This window comes from Eubalaena glacialis, chromosome 5, assembly GCF_028564815.1.
Source record: "Eubalaena glacialis isolate mEubGla1 chromosome 5, mEubGla1.1.hap2.+ XY, whole genome shotgun sequence".
Classification (NCBI taxonomy): domain Eukaryota; kingdom Metazoa; phylum Chordata; class Mammalia; order Artiodactyla; family Balaenidae; genus Eubalaena; species Eubalaena glacialis.
In genome coordinates this window covers 67,098,949-67,115,494 of record NC_083720.1, presented here as the reverse complement: position 1 = coordinate 67,115,494, position 16,546 = coordinate 67,098,949, and the positions used below count along the sequence as shown (strand labels likewise).

Sequence of the window (16,546 nt, the reverse complement as noted above, 5' to 3'; positions counted from 1 at the left end):
TATAGCTATAGTTTACAGAACATTCTCACATAGCAATATCATCATTAATTATGTATACTCGAGATAGTGCTTTCTATGTGCTAGACACTGTTCTAAACGCTTTCCATATATTAATTCATTTAACCCTCACAACAACCCTATGAATTAGGTACCATCATTATCCCATTTTATAGAGTAGGAAATGAGGCACTGACTGGTTAAGTAGTATTTTCATAGTCACACAGCAAGAGTCAGATCAGGGACTCAAACCCGGGCAGTCTGGCCCCCAAGTGCACGCTCCTCACCACATTATGCTGCCTATCCTCTACTCACTCTTACAACAAACCACACTGGCTAAATAAAACACACTGCTAATGACTGATGTGGGTTATCAGGACTTATTTGAAGATGGCAAACCTTACCTATCCTAGTTCAGCACAATAGCTCCAATTATCCCTAGTGCCCCACTAATTAAAGCCTCTTCTCTTTAGTCTGTTGAAGGGAACTCTTAATCCTCATTCCTCATGTTTCCAATGCAGAAGGCCTTCCCTAGAGAAACACCCTTGGACTCTCTCCCTACCCCTTAGTCATCACTCCATGAGAAAAGAAAATTGAGTTTATTTAATTAGTGAATTTGGAAGAATGAACAGCAGCATATATCACTCCCTCCCCCTTCCAGTCTTTGTCTGCCAGTGTTTCTGCAGGAGGTGGGCATGCATTCCAGATTGCTCTTTGCCATGCGCCTTGCATGAGTTGGGTGGAGGGATCTGCAATTCTTCAACTGTGTCTGGATTAGATGGGAAGTTCTAATTCAGGAATAAAGTATTTGCAAGCCTGCTTGACTGAAGATCTAAAGCCATGTCCCTGGACATCTTTTTGTTTTTCTCTCCATGGGTTCCAAACTCAAGTGTAAAAGGAGGAGTGCTATTTATTGGACCCCTAAAACTCACACAGTCTGTCTGATCATCCCTCCCATTCTGGAAGAAAGATGGAAGATATTTCTTCTTTTGACTCTCCCCTAGGTTCTCCTTCTCTATTTTTATTGTGTTCATAGAGTTTCCTTCAAATGATCCACTTTATATAATTCACTTCTAGAACTTTCATTTCAAGGATGCCAAGGCTGAGGGGGATCAAGAAGGTGGAGGAGGAAGATGTGGAGCTCACCTCTCCCCATAAACAGTTCAAAATTACTTCTACATGTGGAACAATTTTCAGGCAAAACTAACTGGAAACTGGCAGAGGAACCAAGGCAGCAAGAAACAGCTCCACGTAACCAGGCAGGGACAGAAAAAAAAAAAAAGCATCAGGTTGGGAACTGAGCCCCCGGGAGGGACCTCTGTAAGGAAGAGAAGGTCCACACAGGTGGACCCTCGCCCTGGGGAGTAAGCAGGTCGAACCACAATCTGGGCATCCCAGTCCTGGAGTCCTGCGCAGAGGAGATAGGCCCCCTTGTCTGCTGAGAAATCCACTGGGACAGACAGAGGGCTGGAGAAGCCTAGGCTCTACTCGTGAGGCGTGACCACATGCTGGCTTGCTGACAACCAGGGCAAAGAGAGCCTTGCACTGGCAACTGCCGCCTTGCCCCACTTCCCAATCCAAAGGGGCGAACACCCTGGCCCCATTCACTCCACACCACAGCCTGGCATGAAATCTGGGCAGAGACTCAGTGTAGCTGCATAGAGACAGACCAGGGCACCTGGGTTGTGATCGGGTGGAGCCACAGAGGCCACTGTCAGCATGCATGTGAGGCAGCGCCACAGGAGCCTGCAGTGGCTAAGTGCTGAATCTTGGGCATATAGGCCCTAGGAGAGAACTCAATCTAGCTACCGCAGAGATAGCTGGGAGGTCCTGGGGCGTGGTCTGGGTGGAATGGTGACAACCACTGTCAGCAAGTTCAGGAGTAGCAGTGGTTAGTCTCCTAGCAAGAATACCCCAGTCTGCCCACACCACACTGCAGCTCAGCACTAGATCTGGGGCAGACAGGTCCTGGGAGTCTGCCACAGAGGCAGCCCAGACCTCAGGCAGCAGCGCAGCCACCTCAATTCCTGCAGCCACAACACCCCGACCCTCAGCCCCAGCCTACTCCACACCACAGCCTTTACCTAGATCTGAGACAAACACAACAGAGAAAGGGACACAACCCTGGGCTGCTTCTGAGTGGAACTATGGATGCCTACACAGGCAGCACATAGGTGCTCTGTGACCGCATGGGCGTCACTTGCTTCAGAAATCACCTCCTTTGGGGCACAGCATGTACTCAAGGGCAATGGAGTCCGAATGAACCCAACTCTCAAGCCTTCTACCCCAACAACTGGGGAGCAGACCCTGCCCCTGAGAGGGCAGTGACAGCCACGGAGCAGAGAGAAAGCCCTGCCTCACATCCAGTACGGGCTCTGGACACCAGAATACCAGCCACACTCCCATCAAGGGGATAATGGCCAGCACACCCTGAGGAAAGACGTGGCTGAAGTCCATACCAAAACCAGCCACTGCGCCAAAAACACTAGACACACCCAATCTATGCAGGGACACTCCCACATAAAAACACCCTTCAAGACCACCGTAGATAACTGTTCCTCCTAAATTCATAGAGACAGAGAAAGTTAAGTAAAACAAAAAGGCAGAGGAACTACTCCCAATTAAAAGAACAAGAGAAATCCCCTGAAAGAACAAATAATAAAACAGAGCTCACTAGTCTACTAGACCCTGAGTTCAAAAAGGAGATAATAAAAATTCTAACTGAATTAAGAAAGAGTATCAATAGAAATGCACATCACTGTAATGAGGAACTAGAAGCTATAAAGATGAACCAATCAAAAATAGACAATTCAATTGCTGAGATTAAAAACCAATCTAGAAGCAATGAAGAGCAGACTAAATGCCACAGAAGAATGAATAAGTGACCTGGAAGATAGCATAATGGAAATCACTAAATCAGAAGAGCAGACAGAAAGACAATGAAAAAAAAATGATAGCAACATACGAGATTTCTGAGATAATACAAAACGTGCCAACCGATGCATAATAGGTGTTCCAGAAGGGAAAGAGAAAGAGAATTGAAAGTGTAGTTGAAGAAATTATGGCTGAAAACTTCCAAAACCTAAACAAGGAAACAGATATCAGGTACAGGAAGCACAGAAGGTCCCAAACAAGATGAACCCAAAGAGACCCACACCAAGACATATCATAATTAAAATGACAAATTTATTTTATTTTATTTTATTTGGCCACACCACACAGCTTGCAGGATCTCAGTTCCCCGACCAGGGATCAAATCCGGGCCACAGCAGTGAAAGTGCCAAGTCCTAACCACTGGACCACCAGAGAATTCCCTAAAATGACGAATTTAAAAATAAAGAAAGGATTCTAAAGGCAGCAAGAGAAAAACAAAGAGTCAGTTACAAGGGAACCCCCATATGGCTATCAGCAGATTTCTCTGCAGAAAACTTCACAGTCCAGAAAGGAGTGGCACTATATATTCAAAGTCCTGAAAAGGAAAACCTGCAACCTGGGTTACTCTACCCAGCAAGATTATCATTTAGAACAGAAGAAGAGAAAAAATTTCTTAGACAAGCAAAAACTAAAAGAACTCAGCAATATTAAACCTACTCTAAAAGAAATATTGAAGGATATTCTCTAAATAGAAAAGAAGCAAGAAACTATAAGAAAGGGAAAATCACAATAGGAAAGGCAAATATATAAAAGGACTGAAGATCACTTAAGTCAGTACACAGATTAAAAAACAATCAAAAAATTGTAAAAGCAATTATAACTACAACTAACAGTAAAAAGATATGCATGAAGATGTAAAATAGGACAGCAAAATCACAAAATGTGGGTGAGGGGAGTATAAAAATATAGATCGTTTAGAATGTGTTTGAAGTTGAATGACTATCAGTTTAAAGCCAGTAGACACAGCTGTGAGTTAACATACTTGAACTCCATGGTAACCACAAATTTAAAATATACAGTAGTTTCACAAGAACCAAAAAGAAAGTAACTCAAGCATACTACAAAAGCAAATTATCAAACCACAAAAGGAAAAACAAAAAGAAGAAATAAAGAACTATAAAAACAACTGAAAAACAAGGATTAAATGCCAATAAGTACATACCTATCAATAATTACCTTAAATGTCAATGGACTAAATGCTCCAATCAAAAGACACAGCATGGCAGATTGGATGAAGAAACAAAAACAAAAACAAGAACCCGTAGTGTGCTGCCTACAAGAGACTTCCTTCAGGGTGAAAGACACACAGACTGAAAGTGAGGGGATGAAAATAGATAGTTCATGCGAATGGAAACACAAAGAAAGTGGGGGTAGCAATATTCATATCAGACAAAATAGACTTTAAAACAAAGTCCATAAAGAAAGACAAAGAAGGGCATTATATAATGATAAAGAGATCAATACAAGAAGATAATATGCTCGTTAACATATAATCCTCCAATACAGCAGCACCTAAACATATAAAAGAAACACTAACAGACATAAAGGGAAAAACTGACAATACAATAGTAGCCAACCTTAACACCCCTTTGACATCAATGGACAGATCATCCAGACAAAAAATCAGTAAGGCAACAGAGGTTCTAAATGACACAATCAGTTGAACTTAATTGATATCTACAGAACACTACATCCAAAAAAACCCAGAATACAGATTCTTTTCAAGGGCACGTGGAATGTTCTCTAGGACAGACCACATACTAGGTCATAGAACAAGCCTCAACAAGTTTAAAAGGACAGAAATTATTTGAAGCATCTTATCTGACCACAACAGTATGAAACCAGAAATCAACCACAGAAAGAAAAACAGGAAAAGAATGAACACATGAAGACTAAACAACATGCTACTACGAAACGAATGGGTCAACAATGAAATCAAAGAAGAAATCAGGAAATGCCTCAAGACAAGTGAAAATGAAAACACAACCTTACAAAAATCTATGGGATGCTGCCAAAGCAGATCTAAGAGGGACATTCACAGTGAACCAGGTCTTTCTCAAGATACAAGAAAAATCTCAAATAAACAACCTAACCAACCACATAAAAGAATTAGAAAAAGAAGAACAAACAAAACCTAAAGTCATCAGAAGGAAGGAAATAATAAAGATCAGAAAAGAAATAAATAGAGATCAAGAAAACAACAGAGGGGCTTCCCTGGTGGCGCAGTGGTTGGGAATCTGCCTGCCGGTGCAGGGGACACGGGTTCGAGCCCTGGTCTGGGAGGATCCCACATGCCGCGGAGCGGCTGGGCCTGTGAGCCACAATTACTGAGCCTGCGCGTCTGGAGCCTGTGTTCCGCAACAAGAGAGGCCGCGATAGTGAGAGGCCCGCGCACCGCGATGAAGAGTGGCCCCCACTTGCCACAACTGGAGAAAGCCCTCGCACAGAAACAAAGACCCAACACAGCCATAAATAAATAAATAAAAATTAAGTGAAAACTGTTAAAAAAAAAAAGAAAACAACAGAGGGACTTCCCTGGTGGCACAGTGGTTAAGAATCTGCCTGCCAGTGCAGGGGACATGGGTTTGATCCCTGGTCCAGGAAGATCCCACATGCCGCAGAGCAACTAAGCCTGTGCACCACAACTACTGAAGCCTGAGTGCCCTACAGCCTGCATGCCACAACTACTGAGCCCACATGCTGCAACTACTGAAACCCATGTGCTCTAGGGCCCGCATGAAGCAAGTACTGAGCCCGCGTGTGCAACTACTGAAGCCCGTGCTCCTAGAGCCCTTGCTCCGCAACAAGAGATGCCACCGCAGTGAGAAGCGCATGCACCACAACAAAGAGTAGCCCCTGCTCGCTGCAACTAGAGAAAGCCCACGCGCAACAACAAAGACCCAACACAGCCAAAAATAAATTTTAAAAAATAATAAAATAAAAAAATAAAATAAAGTAAAATAGAAAACAACAGAAAAGATCAATAAAACCAAGAGCTGTTTTTTGGAGAAAGATAAACAAATTTAACAAACCTCTAGCCAAGTTCAACATGAAGAAAAGAGAGAAAACCCAAATAAACAAAATAAGAAATGAAAGAGGAGAAGTAACAGCTGATACAGAAATACAAAAAAATCGTAAGAGAATACTATGAACAGTTAAATGCCAACAAACTGGACAACCTAGAAGAAATGGACAGTTTCTAAAAACATAAGACTTGCGAGAACTGAGTCCAGAAGAAACAGATAATTTGAACAGAACAATCACCAGACGTGAAATAGAATCTGTAATTTAAAAAAAAACTCCCTGCAAACAAAAGTCCAGGACCAGACGGTTTCACTGGGGAATTCTACCAAACATACAATGAAGAAATTATACCGATCCTTCTCAAAATATTCCAAAATATTGAAGAGAAGGGAACACTGTGAAATTCATTCTATGAAGCCACCATCACTCTGATATCAAAACCAGACAAAGACACTACAAAAAAAAGGAAATTATAGGCCAATATCTTTAATGAATATAGATGCAGAAATCTTCAAAAAAATATTAGCAAACTGAATACAACAATACATAAAAAGGATCACACATCATGACCAAGTGGGATTCATTCCAGCACCATAAGGATGGTTCAACATATGCAAATCAATCAGTGTGATACACCACATTAACAAAAGGAAAGACAAAACCACAAGATCATCTCAAAAGACGCAGGAAAGCATCTCATAAAATTTGGCATTATTCCTAATAAAAACTCTCACCAAAGTGGGTATAGAGAGAACATGTCTCAACATAATAAAAGCCATTTATGACAAACCCACAGCCAACATAATACTCAAGAGTGAAAAGCTGAATGCCTTCCCACTAAATTCTGGAACAAGACAAGGATGCCCACCCTCACCACTTCTACTCAACATAGTACTGGAAGTCCTAGCCCCAACAATCAGATAAGAAAAAGAAATAAAAGGTATCCAAATTGGAAGGGAAGAGGTAAAACTTACACTATTTGGAGATGACATGATACTCTAGAGAATCCTAAAGTCTTCACACAAAAACTATTGGAACTAATAAATGAATTCAGCAAGGTAGCAGGATACAAGATTAATATACAGAAATCTGTTGCATTTCTTTACACTAACAATGAAAGAGAAAATTTTAAAAGTTATATCGTTTATTGCATCAAAAAAAAAAAAACCAAAAACCCCTAGGAATAAAATTAACCAAGGAGGTGAAAGACCTATACACTGAAAATTATAAAACACTGATAAAGGAAATTGAAGATGATTCAAAAAAATGGAAAGGTAGTCCATGCTCTTTGACTGGAAGAATTAATATTGCTAAAGTGAAGCACTATACAGATTTAATGCAATCACTATCAAAATACCCACGACATTTTTCAAGAACTAGAACAAATAGTCCTAAAATGGATATGGAACCACAAAAGGCCCAGAACTGCCAAAGCAATCCTAAGGCAAAAGAACAAAGCTGGAGGTATAACCCTTCCAGACTTTAGACTATACTACAAAGCTACAGTAATCAAAACAGTGTGTTATTGGCACAAAAACAGACATATAGATCAATGGAACAGTATAGAGAGCCCAGAAATAAATCCACATACCTGTGGTCAACTAATCTATGACAAAGGAGACAAGAATATACAATGGAGAAAAGACAGCCTCTTCAGCAAGTGGTGTTGGGAAAACTGGACAGCTACCTGTATCAATGAAATTACAACACTCCCTCACACCATCCATAAAAATAAGTTTGAAATGGCTTATATTACTAAATATAAGACATGACACCATAAAACTCCTAGAAGAGAACATAGGCAAAACATTCTTGGACATAAATCGTAGCAATATTTTCTTAGGTCAGTCTCCCAAGGCAACAGAAAAAAAAGCAAAAATAAATAAATGGGACCTAATCAAACTTAAAAGCTTTGAAACAGCAAAGGAAACCATCCGCAAAACAAAAAGACAACCTATGGAATGGGAGAAAATATTTGTAAACAATCCTACCAACAAGGGCTTCATGTTCAAAATATACAAACAGCTCATACAACTCAGTACCAAAAAAACAAACAATCCAATCAAAAAGTGGGCAGAAGACCTGAATAGACATTTCTCCAAAGAAGACATACAGATAACCAACAGGCATATGAAAAGACGCTCAACATCACTGATTATTACAGAAATGCAAATCAAAACCACAACGAGGTATCACCTCACACCGGTCAGAATGACTATCATCAAAAAGTCTACACATAATAAATGCTGGAGAGGGTGTGGAGAAAAGGGAACCCTTGTACACTATTGGTGGGAATGTATATTGTTGTAGCCGCTATGGAAAACCATATGCAGGTTCCTTAATAAAACAAAAAACAGATCTGTATCATCCAGCAATCCCACTCCTGGGTATATATCCAGAAAAGATGAAAACTCTAATTCAAAAAGATACACGCACTCCAATGTTCATAGCAGCACTATTTATAATAGCCAAGACATGGAAACAACCCAAGTGCCCATCAACAGATGATTGGCTTAAGATGCGGTATATATATACAATGGGATGTTACTCAGCCATAAAAAAAGAATGAAATATTGCCAGTTGCAGCAACATGGATGGACCTATAGAACATTATACTTAGTGAAGTAAGTCAGAGAAAGACAAATACTATCTCATATCACTTATACGTGGAATCTAAAAACAATACAAATGAATCTATATATAAAACAGAAACAGACTCACAGACATAGAAAACAAACTTATGATTACTGAAGGGAAAACAGGGAAAAGGAGGGACAAATTAGGAGTATGGGATTAACAGGTACAAACTACTATGCATAAAATAGATAAGCAACAAAGATTTACTTTATAGCACAGGAAACTATATTCAATATCTTGTAATAACCTGTAATGGTATATAATCTGAAAAAAAAAATAACTAAATCACTTAGCTGTAACCTGAAACTAACAGAATATTGTAAATCAACTATACTTCAGTTAAAAAAAAAAAGAATGCCAAGGCCCTCTTATAATGATAAATATAGGTACATGGGGTTTTTGTACCTGTGGAAGGAGGGAAACTTGACAACCTTCATAGATGTTGTCATACATTGTTGCTGGGAGAATTAAGCACTGTCTGTAAGACTCCTTTGAGAAAGGACAATAGAAAGCTGTACCTGGTCTCTTCTGGACTTTGTCCTGTGTATATTTTTCCAGTGCTGATCTTAATCTTTATCCTTTCATTGTAATAAACTGTAACCACGAGTAAAACAGCTTTACTGAGTTCTGTGAGTCCTTCTAGTGAATCATGGAACCTGAGGGTGGTCTTGGGGATCCCTGACTACACATACTTATTCCCAAAACCATAACCAGACCATATATTAAGTATTTGCTAGGTTTTTCACTGACAGGTTACATGATTTTGAAATGACCGAGTTAATGCCACAGCCAGTTCCTCGGACTGAGAGGTCATCAAATACTATTTACAACTAGAGAGGTTGGAGAAAGAATTAAGCCAGGAATAAGATCAACAATATCAGGAACATCTCTTTTCTCAATTTTTTTTCTTAATGGGTTGTTCATTCATTTACTTTTTAAGAAATCGTTTTGCCAGTTTTTCTTCTGTTTTAATATTTAATAGTCCTTGAAACATCCAGAGATACTTTTAAAAAATAAATTAGCTGCTAGTACTCTACTTCTTTGACATAAGTCAAACTTAATAGGAATAGGTTACTCTTCATTACCTTCTTTAGCAGAAAATTGACCTTGCGGTTATTTAGCAGAGTGAGACTAGTGGTGGTCATTTCAACAAACATGATTCTGAGCCCTTTAAACCTTTAAAAGACTAATCAGAAAAATACACTCTCTGCTTTGAAAGACCTTATACACAAAGGACATCAACAAAAGGGCAAATAATAAAACTGGAAAACATAAAACACAACCAAAAAAATACACTTAACATTTGTATAATTAGATTTTTTTCTTTATAGTTCCTTAAAAATATATGGTAATATGATCCAATTATCTGTTCACAAGTTCCCAAACAAAAGAGACCATTACCCAAGCTCTCTTTAGTTTGTACATTAACCTTTTCAGCTTTACTGCTCCTACAAAACCTTAGAGAAGAAATCCTCAGTTTTCTTTCCTGAACCATGATTCCCTGAACCTATACTGTATAAGCCAGATGTGAGTTTACAAAATATTACATTTGAAAGTATTGATAGAACGCTGATAATACAAAAGACAAAAGTGAAATGCATAAGAGTCTCCAATATTTTAAAGCAAAATATCAGGTTCTTAATTATCTTGGAAACCCACTGAACTTAGGAATTCTAGTTTTATTCCATTTGAACATTGAGAAATTATTCAGATGATAATTTAAAGCAAGATATTATTATCATTAAGAAGAAAATAATAGTTGTACCAAGTAAACAACCAAAGCCATCTCATCTTAGAATTTGAACTTATAAAAATGAACATTTCAAGGAAAAGTAGGTTTATAAAGGTCTATGACAATAATTTATCTAAATGGGAATTTCTGGGTTATTAAAAAATGTCAGTCACAAGACCCTTTCATAAAACAGAAATATAGATCGAGAGAAAGAAAAAGATAATCTACCATACACATCACTATAGCATGACCATCTAGTCAATGCATTAATTTTACGAAGAATAATTTCAGGCTTTTATAATTGATTTCTAAAAGTAAGATTCAATATTCTATCGGGGGAAAAAAATGTCTATAATAGAATTTTGGCATTACCATTAAATATCAAGTAATCAACATAAGTGCCTAGTCTGCATTTCATTGTTGCAAGGAGAAAATGTTCAAATGTTCACCTGACTCATGATTTAAAGTACAACACTCTGGTTGGTCTTTAAATCTGCATTTTAAAAAGGAAGAGGAGGGAAGGGATGAAATAGAATCTGAAAGATTAAACTGGAGGAGGGAAAAATGGCTAAGATAGATTTTAAAAGAAAAAAAAAACGATCACAAGCAGAAAATAAAGAAATGAAAGCCAAAGAGTAGTTGCCTCTTAACATCATATACATTTTTCTCTGTGATGGCAAATTCCTAGCTTCAGAGTTGAGCTACCTCATGTCTGCAGACAACCAAAAATATACATTCGTATCTGAGTAATTAATGGGACATTTTAATTCACTGAACAATTGTTAACTGCCTCTCTGCAAGGATGTACAAGGCCCAGTAAGTACTAACACTAAGGAAATACATGCAAATGAGTGATGCCTTTTCTGGGTGTCTCTTTAGGAAGGTCATCATTTCAGCCAGGCTGCTAATACTTCAAACATTTCTGGAAATTCTTTTGGAATACTCAGTACACAAACCAATATAAACTTTATAGTTTATATTGTATTATAGTTTATAGCTAGTACAGAAACATGTCTCCAGGCCCTTTGACTGCTCTCACAGCAAAAATATTTGATTCTGTACTGGAGTCAACTCCATACTCAGAAGTTGATCATTACCCACCATTGAGGGAATCTGCAACATTACATCTCAAATCCTGGCAGCAAGTTAGAAAGGGGACTTTTACAAAAATTTGAAAAAATAAATTTACAAGCTTCCAAAATTAAAGCGAATGGCAGTGAATCGGATCATCTTAAATTGATTTAATTTTGACCCATCTAAGGACAAGGCACGGTTCTAGGCACAAGGAAATCTGCAAAGAAAAAAACGTTTCTGGCCTGAAAGAGCTTGTTGTACAGGGAAACTCTCCTAATGCTTGGACATTTGCAACTGACCAAAGATATTCATAAGCCTAAAAACAAAACCTGGTGTATGCATGAGGGGGCAGGAAGGGGGACTGCACTCCACAAATTCTCTCATTTTCCGTTAGTGCTGACTGTCAAAACGGGTACTACTCACACTTCAGGGCACTGAAAGCCAGCTCATAGGACAAACGCTGAAAGGATTCATCCTCAGACTCGGTGGAGGACGGCAGGGGCTCATTCCCATACTTTATTAAGACTTTCTCTGGTGACTTTTCGAATCGAATGCCCTGAAAAATGTTCGCTGCCATAATGTAAACGGAGTCCGGATAGCCAGTTTTTTCGGGCAAACCAGTTGAGGTTTTTTCGCTGTACGCTGTGTCCCCTGACAGTGCCAGAGAAGAGAGTTGGGAGATCTCCTCGGTAGTTTTTTCTTCCGAAAACCCCACTTCACTGGCGGAGTTAAGCATGTTTGCCCCTTCACTGTCGTCAGTAACTCAAGCTTGAATTACAATTCAGATGTCCCAGGAAATGGTTTTCCTTGTACCTTAAGCATCGTCTCTGAAAAGAAAAGATTATCTCGGTAAATCACTATTTCTGCAGGACCACACTTGGTGGCCCACCTCGTGTGGCCCTAAAGACCAAGAGGTGGCATTTACTGGCCGACCCGAGCATCCCATACTTCGAGCCGGGCAAGTCCCAACGAAACCTCCACACACAAAGGGAGAGGGGTGGAGACGGCTCCGAATCGCCTCCGAAGCGACGAGACTTTTACCGAGGCCCGTTTGGGAGCGTCTGCGGCCCCTCGGGCGCTCCTTTCACTGGCTCCCGCGAGTCCTCCCTCACCCCAGAGGGCGGAGGTTCCCCGGGGCTTTGGGGACAGAGACGCTGCAGCCGCAGCACTTCGGGCACCTGTGGCTGGAGCCTGAAACAGCGCCCTCGGGAGCCCCGGGACTGCGGGGCTGCGGCGGCGACCCGCGCCGGCAGTTTGGTTCAAATGAGCCTCTCCCACCCGCCAGGGTCGGGGAAGGGGGGTCGCGACCCCGGCTCTCGCTTCGCTCCGGTTCCCGGAGGGAGGACTCGCCTCAGGGCTTCGCCCGCCCGTGCGCTGTCGCCCTTGACGGACGCGGCGGCGGAGCACGGTGGAGCGCGAGGCTGGTGAACCAGGCGACTCAGGCCGCGGAAAGGTAGGCCTCCCCCGCCTGTAGCAGTCCGCCGGCCCAGGACTCGGGTCTCCTTGGCAACCAAGGTGGGGGAGGGAACGCCGCCGGAGGGCAGGGCAGTTCCCGCGGGATTTGGCCAGAGCCTACTTTTTCTCAGCGAGTTGCTCTTCCTCTCTCGTGCCGGGACGCTTGCGTCAGCCCTTCGTGGGGTTGAAGGCCCCTGCACAGTTGGACCGCGACATCATGAGCGTCCTCGACTTCCCCAGATTCACAGGTGGCCCCTTTTCCCCAACACGTGCCCTGCGGTCTCCTTGAAAGCAAGAATTTTGTATCGCTGACAACACCCAGTTTAGCGGATTTAGCGGGGGCGCAGGAAATGTTAAAACAGATGAGTGTAGAACTACGGAAGAAAAGGAAAAAAAGGGACTAGTCGACTTTATTTCCACGCTTTTTAGAACAATAGATATCACATTAGACGGACCCTTCCAGAGCAAGTTGTGTAGAGACCTTTGCCAATTTAAGACCGCATCTCTCCTTTCCAGGAGTTGCCTGCAAAGAAAGATGCTGCTGAAATGGGCCTACAAAAAATCAAATTCACCCCACCCTTCAAATTATAGAATGGAACTGGGATTATATATAAACCACCCCAAAGGGTTTTAATATGGCTACTTTAATTTTTGAGAGCCCTGGAGCAAAGTCTGCATCCTAATGCATCAAAGAAAGTGAACTGTGCTCATTTTTAAAGGTAATGGAAAAATACTCTCTTAATTTCTAGAATAAAAACAAAATGAATGAGATTTAAATCTTCTATTGAGTTTATGTGCATTTTAAACACTTCATTGATAGTCTTTTAGCCTGTTTTCTCCAAAGTGCCTGTTCTAAAACTGGAAAGGAAAAGATCGCTTTTTTTTCCTTTAATGTACACCATTTGTATTGCTACTTTGAAACTTCTCCAGCAGATTTCAATAGGTCTGGTAGTCTATTGATTTTACTGCCAGTCAGAATATCTAGAGCTTTTTTGTATGCACTCGAATTTTTCTTACAGTAAAATTCAAAGAACTAATGCAATTGTGAATATATAAAGGTCATGCAATGAAATGTAACATATATGTACTTCACATTTCTTGCTTGGTTTAGGAAAGTGTTCAGTAAAATAGAAATGGGCATTGGATTGTGGAACTTCACAAATTATGTTTCAAGTTTTAAGTGAAAAAAGTCGAAATCATTTTAAAAAATCAATAAAAGAGATGCTAATATCTACTTAAAAGAAAAAAAGAAACCTGCTAGATACTTGGTCTTCATTTTCTCCATAAGGCAAAAACCAAAGCCTGCAAGTTGAGTGAAGTTCTTCATTTTGGACTGAGATCAAACAAAGTCACATGAAAATCTTGCAAGTCCAAGCCCCAAACTCAGCAAAAAACATGCTAAATATACTTGAGTTAAATAACTCTATTGGCTACTGGTTAGGAATCTCAGATTTTGTTCATCTACTTTGTAAAAGTGGTCCAATCTGGAAAAGAAACATAATTTACATAACTAAGATCAGTTATGGTCACTCAGGAATTCTAAATTGTGTTCACTAGTCCTTCCTCTGTGGGTTAAACAGGAAGGGATAGACTTTGGCATTTGATGAACTGATATCTGTGTGACCTTAGGCGAGTCCTTAACATCCCTTGGCCTCAGTTTCTGCATCTGTAAGGTGGAGTTAGTAACGCCTACCTTCGAGGATGTTTGTGAGGATTTACTGGAATGATGTGTGTCGAGAAGGCTCTCTGGAAAATATCAATAGTAGCTCAATAGTTAGTCCCTCCTTTCCCCCTCTATAAGTTTTATTTATGAAGCAGCTTTTTTAATCTTTAGATCCTAGAAGGTATGAGATTACAGAGAAAGCTAGTCTGCTGAACTAGCATCTGAAAGACTTTTACTGGAATAGGAAAATAGAGATATGTTTGAGGTAGACTGGTATAGTCATTGGTTTTCAACTTTCACGCACCTAAAACCCTTGTTAAAAGTGCAAATTCCTGGAATTTTCCCCAGAGATTCTAAGTAGATCTAGAGTGGAACCCAGGAGTTAGCAATTTTAGCAGGTAACCCAGGTGATTTTGATGTAGTTAGCCCAAAGACCACACAGTTGGAAAAACTCTGGTATAATTAAAAGACTACTGGTTCTAATTCCACCTCTGTCCCTGACTTGGAAAAATCCTTTAGATTTTGTTCCCTCTCCTACAAAACAGATTAATTATCCCACCTTATTTTGCATGTGAGTTGTGAGACTTTAATTTTTTCACTCTCCAGCACACCTCCCATACAGTATCTTCTTGTCTACCAGGACAAAACCCAGCTTTTCAGCAAGGCAGACAGGGTCTTCTGTTATCTGGCCTTTGTTTGCCTTTTTTTTTTTTTTTTTAATATTTATGTATTTATTTATTTGGCTGCACTGGGTCTTAGTTGTGGCACGTGAGATCTTTGTTGCCATGTGCAGGATCTTCGTTGCAGCAGGTGGGATCTAGTTTCCTGACCAGGCATTGAACCTGGGCCCCCTGCATTGGGAGCGCAGTCTTAACCACTGGATCACCAGGGAAGTCCCAATCTGCCTTTAAAGCATCATTGCTTGGCATCCTAAAGTCACTCCTTAAACTTCCATATCTTTACACATGCTTTTCCCTCAGTCTTGAATGCTCTTCCCTTTTTGTCCACCTGGTGAACTCCTATTCAGTGCAAGCATCACCTTTTGTAAAAGCCTTCCTGACACTTGTATTAGGATGTAAATTTAGCCTCCGCAACAGAGACTCAAAATAACCACTGGTTTCAGTAAAATAGAAGTTTATTTCTCACATAAAGTCTTGTTGGCATAGTGGGTTTCCTCCACAAAGTTGTCAGGGCCCAGACTCCTATTTTAGAATGCATCTGAAGGGTTTGCCCTTGTCAGCTTAGCCCAAGATGGCTTACCACGATGTCCATTTCCAGCCAGTGGTTAGAGGAATAAAGAGGAAAGGAAGGACATGCCTATTACTTTCAAAGACATGACCTGAAAGGTGCACACGTAACTTTTGCTTACCTTCCGTTGGCCAGTCACATGACATCCCTAGCAGCAAAGAGGGTTGGCAAATGTGTCCAGCTAGAAATGAAGGGTACTATTGCTAGAGAAGAAGGGGAGAATGGATATTGGGGAACTATTAGTAGCAATCTGCTACAAACCTCTACCCCCTGACCCCATCACCCACCAGTTCACTCACTTCCATTATTCTCAATGTCAAGCGTTCCCTACACTATGTTCCCATAACATTTTGTGCATGCATATGCACATTCATTCATTCATTCATTTAACAGGTATATATTAAATTCTTACCATATACCTCACACTTTGCTCAGCCCTGGAGGTAAACTAAATGAGTGTATAGAATGATCCGGGACCTTACCCTCAAGAAATTGATGGATATACTTGTATTTGGACACCCTTCAATTTTTATTATATATATTTATGTACAGCTCTGTAACCCCCCTTCTGCCATCCTTCTCCTCTCACAACTTGAACAATACACACACTCTAAAATAGTTTTATCATATCTTTATATATTATATCTTTTTATTCCCAGATGCTTTTTATTTTCAGAAAGAGCAAAATATCACTCTTTCATACACACATACCTGCACAGAACATTATAAATATGAAGATGTTTTAGGGGCCATGATATATTTTATTATGCACCACGCAGTAC

General features: G+C 40.4%; 1 protein-coding gene across 1 annotated transcript in view; it reads right to left on the bottom strand.

Annotated features, from left to right (window-relative positions):
* The window catches only part of NSUN7 (NOP2/Sun RNA methyltransferase family member 7), a 58,046-nt gene extending 45,822 nt beyond the window's left edge, over window positions 1-12,224 (bottom strand). Inside the window, exon 1 of the mRNA XM_061191337.1 lies at window positions 11,822-12,224. Coding sequence (XP_061047320.1) covers window positions 11,822-12,134 — 313 coding nt within the window. The 5' untranslated portion in view covers window positions 12,135-12,224. The remainder of the gene's footprint in view (window positions 1-11,821) is intronic.
* Window positions 12,225-16,546: the final 4,322 nt, after the last annotated feature.